This window comes from Cariama cristata, unplaced genomic scaffold (assembly GCF_000690535.1).
Source record: "Cariama cristata isolate BGI_N322 unplaced genomic scaffold, ASM69053v1 scaffold5925, whole genome shotgun sequence".
Taxonomy (NCBI): domain Eukaryota; kingdom Metazoa; phylum Chordata; class Aves; order Cariamiformes; family Cariamidae; genus Cariama; species Cariama cristata.
Genome location: NW_009618035.1, coordinates 26,204 through 45,644, shown reverse-complemented (window position 1 = coordinate 45,644; position 19,441 = coordinate 26,204). Strand labels below are relative to the sequence as shown.

Genomic DNA, 19,441 nt, shown 5'->3' with positions numbered 1-19,441 from the left:
GCCTTAGCTGTAAAGGCTGAAGTGAAGAAGGCACTCAGTAACTGCGCCTTCTCTGTATCTTCTGTCACCAGGGTACCCACCTCGTTCAACAGTGGGTCCATGTTTTCCCTAGCCTTCCTTCTGCTGCTGATGTATTTGTAGAAGAAGCCCTTCTTGTCTTTGACATCTCTTGCCAGATTTAGTTCCAATTTTAATTTCTTCCAGATTTAATTTATTCAGAAAATATGATACAGTTATGGACTAAAGAATTGAAATTTAAAAGTCATGTACCTGATGTTTATTTAAAATGAGACTCTCGTGTTTTTGATATAGTAGTACTTGATATCACAAAAGTTCTACTGTCAACATTGGTACTACTTATTATAGGATCCCATTCAACTTTACAGACATTTAAATCTTGTCATTCTCAAAGATTTCACAAGAAAAGCATTTTCCCTGGAACAGCCAAAAGCTTCACAGAAATGCAAACTTCAGTGGTTCTCAATTTCAATTTCCAAGTCCACTGTTGTTTGAGTTGTTACGGGGGAAAACAAAGACCTGCTAATTTTTGCCAATTTAAAAAATACGTCAGTGGTAACTGGATTACTGGATGTCTGCTTTTTAAAATTTTCTAAACCTAAATAGAGTAAGCCCTTACACACGCATTTACAAAGACATTTCTTCCCTTGAATCACACACACATTTACTGATCTTGAAAAAGGCTTCAACAAAAGCATGTGACAAATTTCCACAATAAAATGTTGTATATTGTAAGACATCACTTCTCCTCAGAAAAGACATTAACTCTCTATATAATGATACCCTCTGTTCGTGAAAACAATAACACACTTCTTACCTTGAGCCTGGAGCTTTCTTAAAAGCTTTGCATCGGTGTTGTCTAGAAATTCAGTGCTACCAACATTCGGAGGTCGACCTTTGCGTCGTCTCATTCTAGACTCCTCTCTAGAGTGCTGTCTGTCTGGATTTGGTGGTCGTCCTCTACGCCCTTCCATAGCTCTGATACAGGGAACGACTTCCTCTTCCTTCAGAAGACACCACTGCACACCCTTTTAATCGACATATTTCACAGACACGTATTATAAACACAGATTAAAAAAAAGGAAAAATAAATCTAAGACACCTGAGAACATGAAAAGCAAGAGATCTATATGCTGGGGTTTTTAAAAATAAGTTATATATACAAAATACGTGAGAGCTGTGATGTACTATTTGCGTAGTACAATGTTTTGATGATGCACAGAAGCTACATGCTGAGAGCTTATCATTAAGAACTTTTGTAAATTGTACTACCGTGCTAGATTTTTGAAGACTACTCAGTGACATATACAGTTATTATCCAGCAGGTAATGCCGCTACTGTGTCATTTTTAATTGCTTATTGCCTAACCCTTTTTAAAACGCAAAATAGATTCTTCCTTCTTACGTAAACTCAAAAATAACTACTCTGCTTTCACAGAATCCACTGCTCAACGTGAATGAAAAAAATGTGTCACGCCACAAGTCACTGTCTTTCAACTGTTAGTGTTCATAGAAATTCTGACATACGTAACAAGCAAATGCAGTAGTGTGTTTCCAAATGTTGCTTTCTGGGGTGTTGTAGATCTCAACAACTGAGTTGAAAACACACAGACTCATTTTAATCTTGAAGTCTTAATTAGTACAATTTAGTTCTCCTCCCATCCACTGCAAGAAAATTAGTTTCTGTGCCAACCTGAAGCAATCAAAAGTTTGTAACTTCTAAGAATCCATCTATCTGAACTAAAAGTTCTGCTAATTATATTCTCTAAGTGAACAAAGTATGCAGCAATACATTCAACCCTTTCTTGCACTATTACTACTAGTTTTTTGTGGAATCTCAAAAACAAACACTGAAATACTGTGTTAATACAAATACTAAAGTTCGTCCTCACATAGGAATACCTTTACTTTAACTGAGAAAAAGTAGAGTTTATTGCATCTACTGAGCACAACAGGAGCACAGTCTATCCGATCCTGTTCGACTGAACATGAGGATTTCAAAATTGTAACATCTTTTACCATTTTCCCAAGTTTTTGAAAAATGCAGGGAGGAATTAAAAAAATGTAAGTCAAGTATCCTTCCGGACTACTCTGTAATTTGCCTTGAAAAGGTTTGTCAAAGATTTTGAAAATGTCTGCTAAAGCAAGTAATGTGTGGTAACACACATTAATGAAGTATATGTTCAGAAAAAATACACTTGCATCACCAAAGTTTTCACCTTTATATGTACATAAATACTGAAATCAAATTTGCTGTATCATAAAATACATTTTTATTAGCTTATTCTGACAATTTATCTTTAATTCTTCCTGCTCATTCTTTGCAATTACAAATGTTTAGCATAAGATTGGACAAAAGAAACGGCATTTTGCTAATGAAACATTCATATTCCAAGGACGCTATCAGTATCTGCAAAGATACCTTTTTTTAAGTCTGAATCACTCCCAGTTAAGACCATCCCAAGAGTATATCTCACACTTAGTTTAAGGATATTCCAAAAGGTTTTGTTATCAGCTATGTTCCTAAAAACAAGCTGTTCAGAATCATGGCCACATCACTATGTGTACAATGCATCATCACTAAGGACTTTTTAATCCAAAATAGTTACCTCTACCACTTAAACAGAAGTTAATTCATTTTCTCTCTTTAAGAGTACTACTTAGGCATACACTTTCTTTTCATTGTCTAGTACCTGACTTACAATTTATCACAGGTTCAGTCTGTTGAGCAACGTAAGCTAGATTTAATAATGTACTTACCACCTACACCAACCTCCAACCTAGGAAATCTTATCGTATAAACTGCAAGTGCCAGAAGAAAAAAACACAAAATAGAATTCAACGAAAAGGAGGAGAGGCAGCCATAGTTCAAGAAGTACCTTAGATCCTGCAATGGAGATTGCTCTTGCTCTGTATTTGTGTTTTCTACAGTTAATGATACTAAGGATAACAAATATGCGGAAAAGAAAGATAGAGGTCTAAGAAGATAATTAATGCCAGAGATCATGGATGTATATTCCATTTTCCCAATGCCTCCCAAAAGAGAAACTGTATCATCATCAAATGAAGCTAGCAGAAGGAGATGGCATTTCAAGGAATGGGGAGAAGACTGTTTGATGTCCTGCCAAAGGACACTGTGGATGCAACAAGTTTCCACAAGTTTAAGAGAGGACAAGACAAAAATAATCCAGGACATATCGATTAAGAGTTAAAAGTAGGGGTTAATTGACCATCTATATTTTGTGCTCAGGTATCTTTTAAAATCTGACTCAAAATACAATTCTACTAACAGAATGTGCAGTCTGATATGCCGTGAATTTTCAATATTCCAAAGAAAAAAATACAGGGGTTGTGCCCCAACATAGGAGAATCAAGGGCTTCCATAAAATCTAAGCTTCACTACACAAACATTAGAGAAAAAACAAGAATAATACCACGAAATGTTGTGTTTTATTGTTGAAACTAATCAAAATAAGAACTTAATTCAATTTTCTCACCTTCAAGCATCTACGATCTATTGCAATATTGTACTGTAATCAGGACATTTGCCAAAAAGGCACCAGATGACTCTGCGTGGAAGCTGAACCAAGCTCAAAGCCTGTTAACCAAACTAATGAACAAAACCATAGGCGCTTTGCAAGAAGCAGACATGCTCATTAATTTCAGTTTAGATTTGTGAGAAAAAGTTAACAACAAAGCTTTCTAAACTGAACTGTAGAATTTAGAACAGGACGAACATTCTAAATTCCAGTTTCTAGACAAGGAAGTAAATGATTACTACTACAATACAAACGTGTATGACAGTTGATTTTGTAGTTGGCTGTTCTAGATGGTATTGCTGTTGCGCCTCCAATAAACATTTTAGACTTCTAAATGCTTATGTACAGAGTAAGTCTTTTAAGTAAATGACAGTAAGCTTAAGAATTGGCTTAAAAGAGGTAGACTTCACACCTTATAGAGATGTACTGCACTTGTTCTGAGGCAGCATCACAAACAGATACTCTGAAAAAGATTAATGTACATAGGAATTACTTCACACTAAGGAGATGGGAAAAAGTACTTTAAGCACTTCCCACCTTTCCTGTTCCTGAATTCAGCTGCCTTCTTAGGTAAGCATTCAGACTCATTGGGGGAAAAAAAAGGCAAAACATTATTTTCACAGCTTTATGCAAAATCTTATTGGGAAGAAAAGTGCATGCCATGTTTACCATGACTTAACAATTACTCTCAGAGAGCTAATATCCAGGTTAAAAAAAAATAATCTGTATTTTGCCCTTATCGATACTTCAACTAAGATGGATCTGAATCGACCTGAATGAAGAGTCAAGTTTTCTCTCACTACATAATGACCCTGCGAAGGGAAGGGCTGAGAGGGCTGGGACTGTTGAGTCTGGAGAAAAGGCGGCTCAGGGGGACCTCACCAAGGTGTACAAACAGCTGGGGGTAGGGTGCAAAAAGGATGAAGCATGGCTCTTTTCAGGGGTGCCCAGCGACAGGTGAAGGGGCAACAGGCACAAACTGAAACACGGGAGGTTCCCTCTGAACATCGGGGAACACTTTGTCACCATGATGGTGACTGAGAACTGGAACAGGTGGCCCAGGGAGGTTGTGGAGTCTCCCGCCTTTGAGATCTTCAACAGCTGTCTGGACACGGTCCTGGGTAACTGGCTCTAGGTGACCCTTCTGGAGTCAGGGGGGTTTGGACAAGGTGACCTCCAGAGGTCCCTTCCAACCTCAACCATTCTGTGGGTCTGTGATGGATACTCTTGCTGTTATGTATTAATCAAAGCCAGAAAGATGCAATCTTAGGGCACAGTTCAGTATCACTCCACAACACTCTCTTCCACCTACTACTTGATGCAGTATTCCTATCCATATTACTTGAATTCATAAGGACCTCTCCATCACCCCAAAAATCATATTCACACTAATCTTTCTAAACCACAGCAGTTTAAAGCCTCCACGTCCTGTCACTGAATTTCCACATCTGCCAAACTTAAAACATTCCTCTAGCCCTACTATTTCATGTCCCACTCTGCCAGACATGATTCTCTGTTAAAGCAGTTAATCCCTGTTAACTCACAGTATCTGGTTGCTTGTGCACTAGGAGAGAGAAACACAGGCGCTACCAGAAGCAGGTAATCCATATATTTTTGGCTTGCTATAGGTAATTCTTCAATATAACTGATTCAGCCCTTAGATAATTTTCTTCGCTTCTTCTTCCATCTTTGAGCTTTGTGAAACTGACCCAATCACTTTGGATACATGCTGCATGTCTCAAAAGATGACAGAAATACGTAATGAAGAAAGGGAAGAGTAACCATGAAAGGCTATACAGAATAATGGCAATTACAGCAAAAGCAGAAATTAAATTCCTAGAATTACCTCCAGACATCCATGAAGATATGATTATCACATACTGTTTTTAAGCTGGACAACTCAAAAAATTTCAGTAAAAAGGGTGCAAATTCTCTTCATGAAGTATCAGTTTCACATACAGTTTTACTACATGCACATTATCAGCCTGAGTGTAGCTCAACTGTTTACATTACAATCTTCTCATTCAGAATCTCATACATAAAATGTAAATACATTTTAGCACATCTGAAACAGCTGCCCTTCGTCCCTTTTTTTTTTGTTAACAAGAAAACTTTTCCTTTGTCTGACCAACTCTCAATGGAACCTACCACAAACTACACAAGTAGAAACTACAGTGAGATGTACAGCAACTTAATCTTCATATTGCCTATAGAAACCTGCCCTTCCTGATACCTTCATTCTGAAGTGTTAATAGTATCAAAGGGCAAAATCTGCAAATCATCTCATGAATTAAAGGGAGAAGAAAGAGATAATCAGAGAAGGGGACAAGACTAATGAAGTAATACAGGCAACAGATACAAAAAAAGTAACAGGGTAAGAAGAGAGAAGATAACCCGGCATTACATTATGTTCACAACATAAGGAATTATTTCAATAAAGCCATTCAGGTACATAATGATGTTCATTAACTAAATTAACTTGTAATTGTTGTTTTATGAAGGCCAAACATAAAGAGAGTTTAGCAATGCTTTACTCTCTAAGCCAGGAATCAGGAAGCACCACCTAGAAGTAGCTGCTTACTATGAACACAGTCTTTATTGCTTTCAAATTCACACTATGTAAACGTTACGTATTTCTACAGGGTATCACAAGGACATAAGGCTTAACTAGAGTGTGACTTCAAGACTGCTGAGAGCGTGATGTCTGTCCACATTCCTGTAGTAACACAGCCAGGATCCTTAGCTTTTAAAGAACCAAATACACAACAGTCCAAAAACTTTCATGCACATCCTGAACAAATGGCAACAGGACCAAAATACAGTAACACAGCATGGCACAAACATAGTATTCATTTCCTTAAAATTCTGATTTTACTTATCCTGGTGTGGTTTATCTACACAAAGCCTAAGAATTCTACCACCGTAAAGTATAACTGGAACAACTCAGCATTCCTTCCTGTAAAAAATCTCATCCTTCAGGAAGCTCAGACAGTATTCTCAATACAGGAACACTGGTATTTAAACACTATTTTATATATGTTATGCACATGAATACATGAAAAGAGTGTGATTTAACGCATACACATAAATTACTATCAATATTAGGTTTATACAGTAAAGGAAGAAACAGAGCTTTAGTCAGAAATATCTGAACACTGACAAAGATAAAATACGTAGCTCAGAGTTATTTTGTACCAGACAAAACTAGGCTCAGAGCTGATCATAAGGCATGTTGGACTCCTGCAACCTCCTAATAAAATCACTGAGAGGAGCGATTTTAAACACTGCCCAGGATCAAACTCTCAGCATCTCAATAAAACTACTATTAAGAAATACGCACAATTTTAGAAAGTATGAGCTAAAACACAGGCAATGCTTCAGATTGTAGCAAAAATTACTTCACCTAAATTTAAGTTAATGTTCCTTGGATCAAAGATTTACTTTTTAAAAAGTGGATACCTGCGGTCCATCTCTGGCTTCATAGAAGTCACCCACTCCTATTTTTGCACTGAAGCTGAAATTGTCCCTTGAGATATCCATTATTCCATTTCTGCTGAGATACTGAAAAAATCACATATTTTTCCACTTCAGCTTGTAAATAATTACAACCCAGCTTTGATGTACAGCTAACTTTGTGAGTGTAATGTTTTGCATATTCTATCAAAGGCATATGCATTTATAGGAGATCAAATCAGTAACAGACTGACATACATTATGTCTCGCATCACAGGATATTTTGAAATAAGTGTCTTTATTGGAGGGAAAAAATTGGCATTTTTTAATTGCAAGCATGCTTAGTATCATTAGAACACAGAAGTTTTAAAAAGGAATGTACCTTTACTACTTCAGGATACTGTCTCAGCTTCTTTCCACAAGGTGCAAAATATGCTACTTCTCCTTGAAGACGACCACCAAAGTTTCTTATTCGGGTTTCTCTTTGCCAGCTAGAGTAATATGAAATAGTTGCATACAACACCACTTTTTAAAAAACGAGTACTTCATGTCCTTTTAAGATTTTTACATAAAAGGAAAAAGGTACATACCTAAAATGTGACAAGAGTATCACAAATCAAATAGGCAAAATTAGAAATTGTTATTATGTAGTTTGTCCAGACTCTGACTATATATGGATTTATGCCAAGCTACTTACATACCACAAGATTTTAAAGGGCTTAGAACTATATTATAGGGAGTTATTTGGACTCTATACTGGCTCAGATCTAACCATCAGGAATAATTTCCAGTTGCAAAACCACCAAGATACAGGTCATGTTTGCAAAAGAGCAAATTCGATGCACAAAAATCAACACATGAAATATACTGACACTTTTAAAGAGATCCACGGTCACGGTGAGTTGGAAATCAAAATCGCTGAAGCCCTTTCCTTATCATTCAGCCTCAAAATTTTTTAAACTGTCATTTCTTTACTAACTGACTTTTGAAGGTATTATCTCCCTTTAAGGAATATTGAGTATATACATAACCTACCCATATTCAAGAGGAACACGCAGCTCCCGTTCATCTGTTACTCTTCGTCTTTTTGAAATACCTAAAACAGAATTTCTGATTAACATCTAAGAGAATTTACAAAATTAAAGTATGTTCCTAAAATATACTTTTTATCCTCATATCCCCAAACGAATAGATAAATAATTTTTACATTCTAGCCATTACATGCCTCAAGTATCAAGAAAACTAATGTAACTATTCTCCTTTTGAAATACATTTTCCTCTAAGTTTCCTTTAACCTCTTATTCTAAAATTGTAAACAGAAGAAAACCTAATTATGCCATACTGAACTGCTTGCCTTGTTTGGCACTCTCAGATATTGCTAAAATAATTCTTTGCATACCTATTTTTCTATACTAGACCACATTTAAATTTTTTCAGCACAGAAGATGAAAAGGCAAATACTCTTTACTTTAAAAATCCATACATTATTATAGGCTCAGCCTTCAAAAAGCACTATGTATAGACTGCGGTCAACTGCCAAATGCATAAAATTTTCAGGATTATCCCAGCTTTTTAAAGTTCAAGCAGATGTTGTGTTTGGTGCTAGTCAAGAGACTGAATCAATAATGTGACAGAGACAATTGCCAAACACGGGGTTTTACGGACTGCCAAACGCTGACACTTTTCTCAGGCCTCAGAGAGAACTCTAGGACATGAACTATGTACACAGACATACTTTTGGAGGATGCACTTCTCAAAAAGGTAGTTTGGACCTTGTGTAAAGAATGTGACATGTCTCTTCCTTCTGGAAACAACATGAGAGAGTATGAACCGCTGAAACTCGCTCCAACCTCTTACAGCCAGAAGGAGTGTCATATGGTGCAATGGCACAGGTTTCCAACTGAGATGCCTGCGTGATCTGGAAGTACCTGCTAAGAGTCCTCTACATAAAGACCTGAGGGACTGCCTGTGCTTGGATGCCAAACTTCTTGGACACACGTCTGCAGTCAAACTAACATGACTGACTCGTAGTCACAGTGGAGGGAGGAAGACAGCTTGTCCAAATATAAGTGAATTGAAAAAATTACTTGTCCAGTGAAAAAGAGATACAGTGAAGAGACACAAGCCCTCTTCAGTGACCGACCAGCTTTAGGTAAAATGGACACAAAAATATTTTAATTGTATTACGGTGATTCTTTTTAGGAAAAAGTCCTACACCTAAAACAAGGACATAAAATTAATTTATTCTACCTCCCACCTCCGTAAACACACAAAAATCCGCTATCAGCTTTTTCAAAGTATCATAAATCAACACAGATTCCCAAGAAAAAAAATTAACTTTGTATTTTAACAATTTGGATTACTCCTCATGCTTGGCAAATCTTTTACAAACTATGCAATTAATAGGCCTGTTTCTGGGAAAAAATATGAAGTAGATAGCATTACACTGCTTCAAAGTTAATGCCCTTGATGACATGGAATGAAATTTCTATTCCACTGAATCCAAATATAAAAAAAAATATTTATGAGCGGATGTTCCCATTTAGAATCTACTTACTTGCACGTTAATTAAGTATCAAGTTTCTAATTCAAAGTAGTAAATATGCAATTTCGTTTGTTACCATGAAAACTGAGAAGTGTGACTTTCAAAAATGCATTCTTTTTTGTAGCAGTAGCAATTACTAAATCTTACAAATTAGTCACCAAATGAAGGATTAGAAACACTATATAACATCAGACAGATGCTAAATGTACTTTTCATGAACCTTTTGAAAATAATTCCTTGCACACGATCCATAAATTCCACTAAGATTTTTGAAAGAATAATGAATAAAGTTCTATTTTAACTAAATACAGTTACTAAGTTTGTTGAGGAAGGGGCAGAAATAGAAGATTCAGAGTGCAAACTATAATGCATAGAAATTAGAAATTACTAATTAGTTTAGAATAAAATGGTAAATGACAAAGACTAAATAACAAAGTGTTTCAATGTAATAAATATCAACTCTGACTATTTCATCCTTCTCTCAAATAATTATATGAGCTAAATTCTCATGGACTAAGTGTAATGTTCAGCTCTTAAGAACTTGCAATTCTGCGGATTGATTGCCATGTCTATTGCAAACACACATGAAAAGATCACAGAATCACAGAAGAGCCCAGGTTGGTAGGGACCTTAAAAGATGATTTGGTCCAACCTTTTGTAGGCTTTAAAGGGAGCCTAGATGAGATAATCTAGCACCCTGTCCAACCGCAACTTGAGAACCTGTGGTGACGGGGCCTCTACAACATCCCCGGGGGGGTTGTTCCAGTGAATGATTGTTCTTACTGTAAAAAATTTCTTTCTTATGTCAAGATATCACTGGATACCAGTGTCTAAACTACTTTCATAACTACTTTTACAACACACTGACACTTAGATGTTACATTGTACTCTAACAAAAGACATTCAGATACCACAGTGTGTACTTGGTGTAAGAGTAGATGGTGCTGTCCCAAGAAAAACCGCAGGCTGGGACTCAGGACATAAGGCAGCTGGCGCAGAGCTTGGGGTCTTTGCCACTTGGAGATTAAGCGGGGTGGAATGAGCTCCAAGACCAATGGAAGAGCTCTTCACAGAGGATGAAGTTTTATTCAGTTTCAGTGGAGTTTTTTCTCCCTCAGTGTCTGTATCCGATTCATCTTGATCTTTATCATCCTCATCATCTTCATCCTCAGACCCTTCTGTATCTGACTCAGAATTACTGTCAGACTCTGTTTAAATAAAAAAAAGTGTGGCAAAAGGCACATTATGACTTGATAACTAATGGCAAATACATTTAAGTTCTAACACTTGCAAAGCCTTTTGTCTTTTTAAATAAGAAGCTTTTCTGACTTAAACTCTTTTTCATAACAACTCTTGAGTACAAATAGAAGGTTATAATTAACTACCTGAACTTTAAAATTACTACAAATATGACAGTGTAAAGTAATTCTGCATGATAATGCACTGTCGTTTCAGATGAATTCTTTGTTTCTCCACGAGGAGATGACGGACAGAAGCTGCAGTATTTTACGAGACTGTTTACCCTAGAACAAGCTACAGCTAAGACAAGCCCTGTGAGCCAGGCAGCAGCTGAACACTGCCGCAGGAAGGGCACTTCAGAAGTGGTGAAATCTAGCATGAAGAGGAAGCAAACGATGGAACTGGGCATCAGAAACGGGAAATGTGTCAGAACTGGAAATGTGGCAATCTGGGCAAAGGAAGAGTTAGAGATAAAGGGTAAACAGGATAAGGAACTGAAGATAGGCTACAGTTGTGAGGAAAAAAGAGGTTTAGTATAGGGTGTGTGGATGACAGGGGGAAAGAGAATGATGAAGGTGATCTGGACTCAAGGGATATCAGCCTTTCAAATAGTAGTCTGAATACTATCTATGAACACTGCTGCCCTTACAACTGTCCTGGTACTTTTCTCTAATTTTGCTCATTGTCTACTGTGCTCCTGAACGAAGCCTAGAAACACGCTTTTTTGTCACTCGTGACAACCTGAAGGCCTTTGTTTAGTGCCTCTCTGGTTGGGGAAGCCTGTTCTGCAGATGGGGTCTGCCTGCCAGAATAATTAACCCTCAACCAGCCTATTCTCTCCATCTCCATCCCCCTTCTGGTCACCTTGCCACATAAGGAGTACAGGAGCTGCAGGTTGGATGACTGATCTGGAAGGTAGGTCTCTGACAGCCTTTCCAGAAGGCTGTGGAGCCATCTTACCAGGACAGCTGAAAGTATACTTGCCATATGACCAAGTATCAGAATACTGAAAACATCATTCTGAATATCACACAATGGGGGACTGGGAGACACATGCTTCTTTCCAGGATATCTGTACGACACTGTGCGGGCCATGCTGCTCCAAAATTTCCTACCCCTATTTTAAAATATGGTGCAAAATGCATGTTTTCAACACTCAAAAAGTAAAGTTTCTGCTTTTCCTATTAAAAAGGTTAAACCACCTGATTGGCTATCATCAGAATCATCATCTTCATCGTCCTCATCCTCATCTTCATCGTCGTCGTCATCATCATTTGAGTCGTCAGAGTCCTTACTGCTGGGGGCATCTGAGTCTACCCCTCTGAATTGCTCCACCACCAGTTTTGCAGAATGAAGGCGGTGTTGTGTTTTTACTGCATTTACTGCATTATTGCTGACTGTTTTATCCTTTCCTGAACCAGGTAACACAGGAGAGGTAGAGGGCATAACAGGTGTCCGGTTACCAGTTGTTTTTTTCCCGCATGCACTCAAGTTTATTGGCAAAGAAAAGGGGGCACTACTAGAAATGGCTACACTTTCATTGATCTTGGTCTGGGATTTCAGTTTCGTAGTAAGTGCAAGAGGAGCCTCCTGGATGACGCTCTGAATAACTCCATTGGGTTGGTGATTACCTAAAAGTGCATTTGTCAGGAATGGATTAGAATGGTTGTTTTCCAAGGATGCGAGTTTTTGATGAGCTGGTGAACTAGATGTTGGTTTGGGGCTTGACAAAGCTGCAATAACCTTCTTCAGGTTCTTAGATGATTCCTGTTTCTTTAGCTGGGCTGCTGGGAATGTCTGTTTATATTGTTCCTAAAGAAATAAGAAGACAGAGGAATAAAATGTGGAATTTTTTCTTTTAGTATTCAGGTAGGTGAACTCTATGAAATCTTAAACATCTGCTAAAGTATTTTTAGTAGGTCAGAAGTAGGTACTAGCTACAACTGAAGAGATGAGTAACTACAGAGTAACTGCAAGTTACGCAAGTCTCTCCCGTGATTTCCACTGTAAATTAAGTAGGAAAAGACAAACCGAACTCAAGATGAAGCTGATCTAAACTACGTAGAGAAACTTTTTCACTTGCTACATCGCTCTAGATAGTGATTTTCATAAACATGTTAAGCATCTTGAAAGAAGAAATTTTAAAAAAACCAGACTACTCATATAATGGCATAGAAAAAAAATCCCGCTTTTTACTCATTTCAGCATATAAAAATCTCATTAGTGAATGTAAAACTAGCTTTAGTAATTTGTTTGTTTTAAAGCACAAGGTAAATACCACATACTAATGGTTACAATACTAGCAGAAAACCGAGAGAAGGCATCTGGCTTAGAAAAATTTTCTCCAAAAAAAAAAGTAAAAAAGGTATTACTTAGAAGTACTACAATACGCTAGTTTTTTAACTCTGAAAAAGTAGTACTTGAAAGTTCTTCAGGTAAAACTTAACCAGTAGAGGCTCAGAAATGCATGTAAAGCTTACGCTGCCTTTAGGATCAAGACTCTTACAAAGAAAAAGAAAATATAACATCTTTGACGGAAAAAAACAACAGAATAGATAAAGACAGTACATTTTAATTCAATTTTTAAATATTAAGTCAAATACAACATATTCTTGAAGTTGCTAACATTTAAAATTGAATATTAAATTATGAAAACCTATTTTAATAAGTATTCACACTGTGCATCTTTCTAGTAAAAGTCTTAAAGAAATCAAATCACTAAATGGGTGATGTATCATCAGCTAAAGACTCATAACCTAAATTTGACAGCAGAAGCCTCTTTCAATGGCAAAGATGTATGTTTTCGTAATTATAATTTATTTAACCATTCCAGGTAAATGACTAGCTTCTTTGAATTTTACAAAGTAACTAGGAGTTGAAAGGAAAAACAGTGTTTCTCTTCTGGTCTAGGAACAAAAACTACAGGATAAAAATATTTTCCAGTCCTTGCTGAGGACTGTGAGTTAGTTGTAAATCAGAGTTCAGTTAACTCTTCACCAATACTACTTAGTTTAAAGCAAAGTTTGTTTTTAATAACGAAATCTGCCTTGGTAAATATTTTTAATATATTTGTTTATATAAACACACACACACATATATCAAGCCTCAACATTTCTAAAATGCTAGATTTTTATTTTCTTCTAATCCTCATTCAAATCCAACTGAATAGAAATTATGAAAATTCATCACCAGTCACCATAATCACTATTAACAAAACAAATTAACTGAGAATCTACAAAGAATATTTGTAAGCCACAGAACTGTTAAGACAGACACACATAAACATATAGTAGAGTCCTGACCAATAAAAAGGAAGATCAAATTTACTGCAATGGCCATGAGTTTTAACAGCTATCAGTGCATTAATACCCTTCTGTCGTTAAAGAGCAAACAAAACCCAAGATTAAACTGAACACTTTTTTAAAAAAGGCTTTCAACTTTGTTTAAAATCATGATTAAAATAGGTAATTTTAATTACTTTGATTTAAAACCATCCAACAAAGTAAAGCCATGCTTACATGCTAGATATGGAAAGTACTACATCAGTATTCTGACTGAAACTAGGAGAAGCACAGGAAAAATATCCAGGCCAAATAATTTACCCATGAGTACTTTTCTTATTTTGATGTTGATTTTAGCTGCTCATTTTCCTTAAGATGTGCATGACAAAATCCTTTGCTTTCTTTGTACCCATTACTCTCACCAGCACACTGACTTTCAGCAGAGCTGTGAAGTTCCACTATGTGATGAGTATGAAACTCAAGTTTGGTATTAATTGACAGTAAGCTGTGTATATGATTACATCATGTATACATCTGGGTATGCACACATGCACCATCAAGTAGATGATTCTTCTCTGAGATAAAGTTACGGAATAGTTCAGGGCACTTGTAATGTATAGTGAATCATCTCTAAAATTAAAGCATAATATTTGTTGCGCCTTAAAAAAAAAAACACCACAAAACAAACAAACAAAAACACACACAAAAAAAAAATCAACCACACTCCCCCCAAAAAACCAACCACCACAGTTCAGAACATATATTACTACCCACACAATTTTGTTAAGTTCCATCATTCAGAAATTATACATATATAATTTTAAAACATTATATGTAAAAGAGCTTCATAGTACAATGTTGCACCTTGTTAAGCAGGCAATGCAGGTTACAAATAACCAAAAAACCAGTGATTTTTCACTCACCCGTTTTGATCTTACATCGCTGGTCAAAGAGAGAGATTCTTCAGAGGTATTTTTATTCCCTGCTTTGAGTAGATCAGGGGAAGGAACTATGAGTTTTAAATAGGTTTCCTTTTTGGCTTGATGTACCAAAGACAAAGGTTTCACATTGGGAACCAATCCCGTAGACTGTATTACACTCGTGTGTTTGTTCACAGATTCATCCTTTGCCTGAGAGCTTTGGAAAATAAACGGAAGCTGCTGTGACAAAACCTGAGGCTGCTTCTGCTGGGACTGGAATGATGAGTGAGTCTGGGAATCAGACACAAGAGGTATCTGCTGGTGTGCTGCTTTCTCTTGGGACTTTTCGTGTGGTTTTTGTCCATCAGTTTTCATATCTGTTACACCACTATGCATTAGCACCTGCAAAATACACATTTTTGACTGTTCATATTAGATCAGTTAAATATCCTTTCAAAGAAAAAGTGCATCATCAGCCCCCATGAAACAATTATGCTATTCTTGGCAGAGGATAAACAATACTAATTTTAAAATCAATCCTGTCATATATTTATTGTTTAAGGTTTATTTTTCCCCAGATAGTTTCAGCAAGTGAAGACAATGCTTAGTAGAGGAGGAGTACTAAACTGTGGTTGTTTTTAAATGTATTTTTGACTGTAAACCTAATAGGATATCCAAGATTCCAATCTTGTTATTCTATTGACTACCAGGAAAAGTAACCGCTCTACTATGAAAAAGCAACTGCCAAAGTGATATCCATAGAAAGATATATTTCCAACATACTAGCAGCACACAGCACTTAAATTCTTTTTATTTCCCACTTTATGACAAAAATAAGTCTACCAACTGTTAAATTCCTAGCCCATAAAGAACAACAAAACACACACATGCAAAAAACCCCCAGAAAACCCTGAAGCAAAACCAAAAAGAGTATTCTTAGCATTCGTTGACGTGTAGTTAAATAATTGATCACCAGTACAAACATGAACTGGTCAATTATTCACAAACAGCTTTCAGCGACAAGATTGTCAGCAGCAGAGCGAGGTGTCATACCTTGTTCTTGGTTTTGTGATGTGCTTCATTTTCAGAATCAGATTCATCATCTTCACTCTCTTCAGCACTCTGGTCCTCCTCCTCCTCTTCATCCTCCTCGAGATCATCAGAGTCACTACTACTTATGCCTTCACTTGAGGTGTCTGAAGAGGAGCCCGAATCACTGTCACTGTTACTAGAGCTTTCCACTGCTTTTTTTCTGGGCTTCTACCAGGAAGACGAGTGCTCTATTAATGGTTCAGCTTTAATCTGTTACATCATCTTACTATTATGCACAATCTTTAAAACAAAAAACAGTAAGACTTTGGAGTAAAGCGATCTGCCACCCTTGAACACAACTGATTGTCTTTGCAGAAGACTAAAGAAGTGCTTTACAAGATGACGAAAATGAAAAACTGGTCACAAGGTTCCGCTAATGTATTTTTCTGACCACATGCACTGGCAGAACAGTTAGCATTGCTACATTTCAAAGCAATGTATCAAACTTAGACCTAGAAAATCAGCTTGGAATTCAGTCTAGCACACCTCTACAAAGTATACTGCTTCCAAAAAAATTTAAAATCAAAAGCTTTATTGCAAACTAACATAGAAAGAATAATACATATTAGATTCACTAATATGTTTCAGCGAGACATTAATTTAACTACATTACTTAAGGGTAATTTCACAGTATGCGCTGTTCAGCAATGCAAGGTTTTGAGGGCTGAAAAGAATACACTCAAATTGTTTCTGGGATTTGCTTCTGAAAAAAGGACCAAAATTTGCTGCAATACTCTGACAACTATATTATATTTAAATTACTGGAAAGAACAAATCTGCAGACCAGAATGGGAAAGTAAAAGAAGCAATAGACAAGAACGTAGAAAAAGAAGAAAGGTGTAAAAAACACAGGAACTCCAAAAAGTTGACGCTGCAAGACCAGATTTTAAAGTGTAATGGATGAGGAAAGTTGGCTTTTTGGGGAGCTAACTAAAACAAACGAGTATTTTACAAACACATCTGAAGGAGGTACACGTGGACTCAACTGTTATGACGGTGGCTCTGTGAGCGACACATGAAACTATGTGTAACTGCACTAAAGCTTATTTAATCATTAAAGAGAGTTCACAGAATTATGTTGGAAGGTAGAGAAACATGTGAAATGATTACAGATGTCAGGCAGCAGCAGCAAAGTGTTACATAGCATCTAAACAGGGGATGTGGAGTCAACTGAGGGAATTATTAAGGTTAAAATTAGTCAAAAGAAAGGTAGGTGGACAGCAAAAGCAGCTGACTGGAGGACAAAAGAGTTGCAGCAATCTGAGATAATGCAGACAGGACCATCAGAGAAACTGCTTTAAAAATATATGCTTTCTTAACAAAACTTTCCCCAGAAGTTTACTTTTCCAATCTCATTTTTATCCTAGGTGTATTATAAATCAAGAGACTAAAAAGAAAGAGCAATTTCATGTCAAAGATCCTTGTCTTATGAAGAAGAAGAAATTCACTTAAATTAGTGGGATAACATAAAAAAACATCTAAGTGGGTGTACTGGTTTTGGATGGGATGGAGTTAATTTTTTTCACAGTACCTCCTAGGGTGCTATGTTTTGGATAGTGACCAAGAGAGTGTTGATAACTCAGGGATGTTTTCATTACCGCTGAGCAGCGCTTGCAGAGCCTCAAGCCCTTTTCTGCTCCTCTCCTCACCCCACCCCACCAGCGAGGAGGCTGGGGGGGCACAGGGAGCTGGGAGAGGACACGGCCGGGACAGCTGACCCCCACCGGCCAAAGGGATGTTCCAGACCGAATGGCATCGTGCTCAGCAATAAAAGCTGGTCTGAAGGAAAGGGGGGGGACGTTCAGAATTAAGGTATTTTTCTTCTCAAGCCACCGCTACACATGACGGAGCCCTGCTTTCCTGCAGGTGGCTGAACACCCGCCTGCCCATGGGAAGTGGGGAATGAATTCCTTGTTCTGCTTTGCCTGTGCATACAGCTTTTGCCTTCTCTATTAAACTGCCTTCATCTCCACCCTTGAGTTTTCACACGTTTGCCCTTTGATTCTCACCCCCATCTCAGTGGGGGGCAGCGAGCGAGCGGTTGCATGGGGCTGAGCTGCCCGCTGGGGTTAAACCACAACAATGGGATTCCATTTACTTTGTGAAGTAGCTATGAAACGTGGAAGCTGTAGGTGGATTAAATTTCATCTATTTGTCAAACTGGCTGGTATCTGTATCTTTTCTTTAAACTAGGTTCTCTGTCGATTCCTGTGATGAACACAGTTATACTTCATATCATCATACCTTCTGCATACTGCCATGTGCATTGCCTCACTGTTAGGAAATCTTAAGAATTTAAGTGTATTTCTTTGGATTTATTGTTTCACTGCTCAATTCAGAAAGGTGTCAGTTGATACTTCACAGGCGGGACAATGATCTGAATGTATGCAGGCACTTAAAAAATAACAGATCTAACTAACTATGCCAGTCTATGGTAGGTCCTGTATGTTTCGTTGCTGGTGTCCTTTACATCATATTTAACTATCTTCCTATCTAATATTTGGCACAGACGCAGAATATTTCTTCATGAAGGTTAAGATCATAAAATGAAGGACAACACCACGATCTGAAGCAGTAAAAGTAACAATGCCTCCTGGAATCACATCTCCAGGATTCTATTCTAGTTTTTCCCCTTCACAGTTTTCTATGTATCTCTGTACGTGAAAAGGGAAATACCCAAAACACTGCAATAATACTAAAATCAGAAATATCCAGTTTATTCACAATGCTGATGACATACATATTCGTAACATCAGCTTCTTAAGAGATGCATGTAATAGTCTGGAAAAAGAAGAGTATGTCAATGGGTTTACTTAGCTGATACTGTTTACTTCCACTCATCAACACTTCAAAACTTTTGCTTTCCATCTACCTTTACAAAATACGTTAGCTGCTGTATCTTACAAACCTACCTTTCATACTGCAGAGAAGAACATAAGAAAATTACCATACCAAGAAAGGAACATTCTTGTGAAAAAGGAGGCAGCAAGTGCCAGGCAACATCCGACACATAAGTCTGATTCACAAAGAACTACCCTGAGTAAGAAAAGGGACCGCTAATTTTGGCTTAAAATTTGGTATAACTTGTAAGCAATCAAATGCTTCAAAACTAATCAGTCGCTTAACTACACTGTGAAACACAACTGCTTCCTGAGGAGTTTTTACTTCATAAACAAACAGAATCTTTTGACATAGATAAAATACAAAGAAGTTGGATCAGCAGGATTCCACAAGAAGGGATGACAAATTAGTAGCTTAAGGAAAATGTAACAATATGGAAAATTTAAACTCATGCATTTAGTGGATACAAAAGGATTCATCCTGATGGAGAAGTTTCTATCCAATCCAGTATAAA

The 19,441-nt window shown here is 37.1% G+C and overlaps 1 protein-coding gene across 1 annotated transcript in view; it reads right to left on the bottom strand.

Annotated features, from left to right (window-relative positions):
• The window catches only part of LOC104162057 (bromodomain adjacent to zinc finger domain protein 2B-like), an 84,956-nt gene that overhangs the window by 42,672 nt on the left and 22,843 nt on the right, over positions 1–19,441 (bottom strand). Inside the window, 7 exon segments of the mRNA XM_009700697.1 lie at positions 836–1,046; positions 7,392–7,500; positions 8,045–8,105; positions 10,466–10,762; positions 11,996–12,605; positions 14,998–15,396; positions 16,048–16,254. Of these exon segments, the coding sequence (XP_009698999.1) occupies positions 836–1,046; positions 7,392–7,500; positions 8,045–8,105; positions 10,466–10,762; positions 11,996–12,605; positions 14,998–15,396; positions 16,048–16,254 (1,894 nt within the window).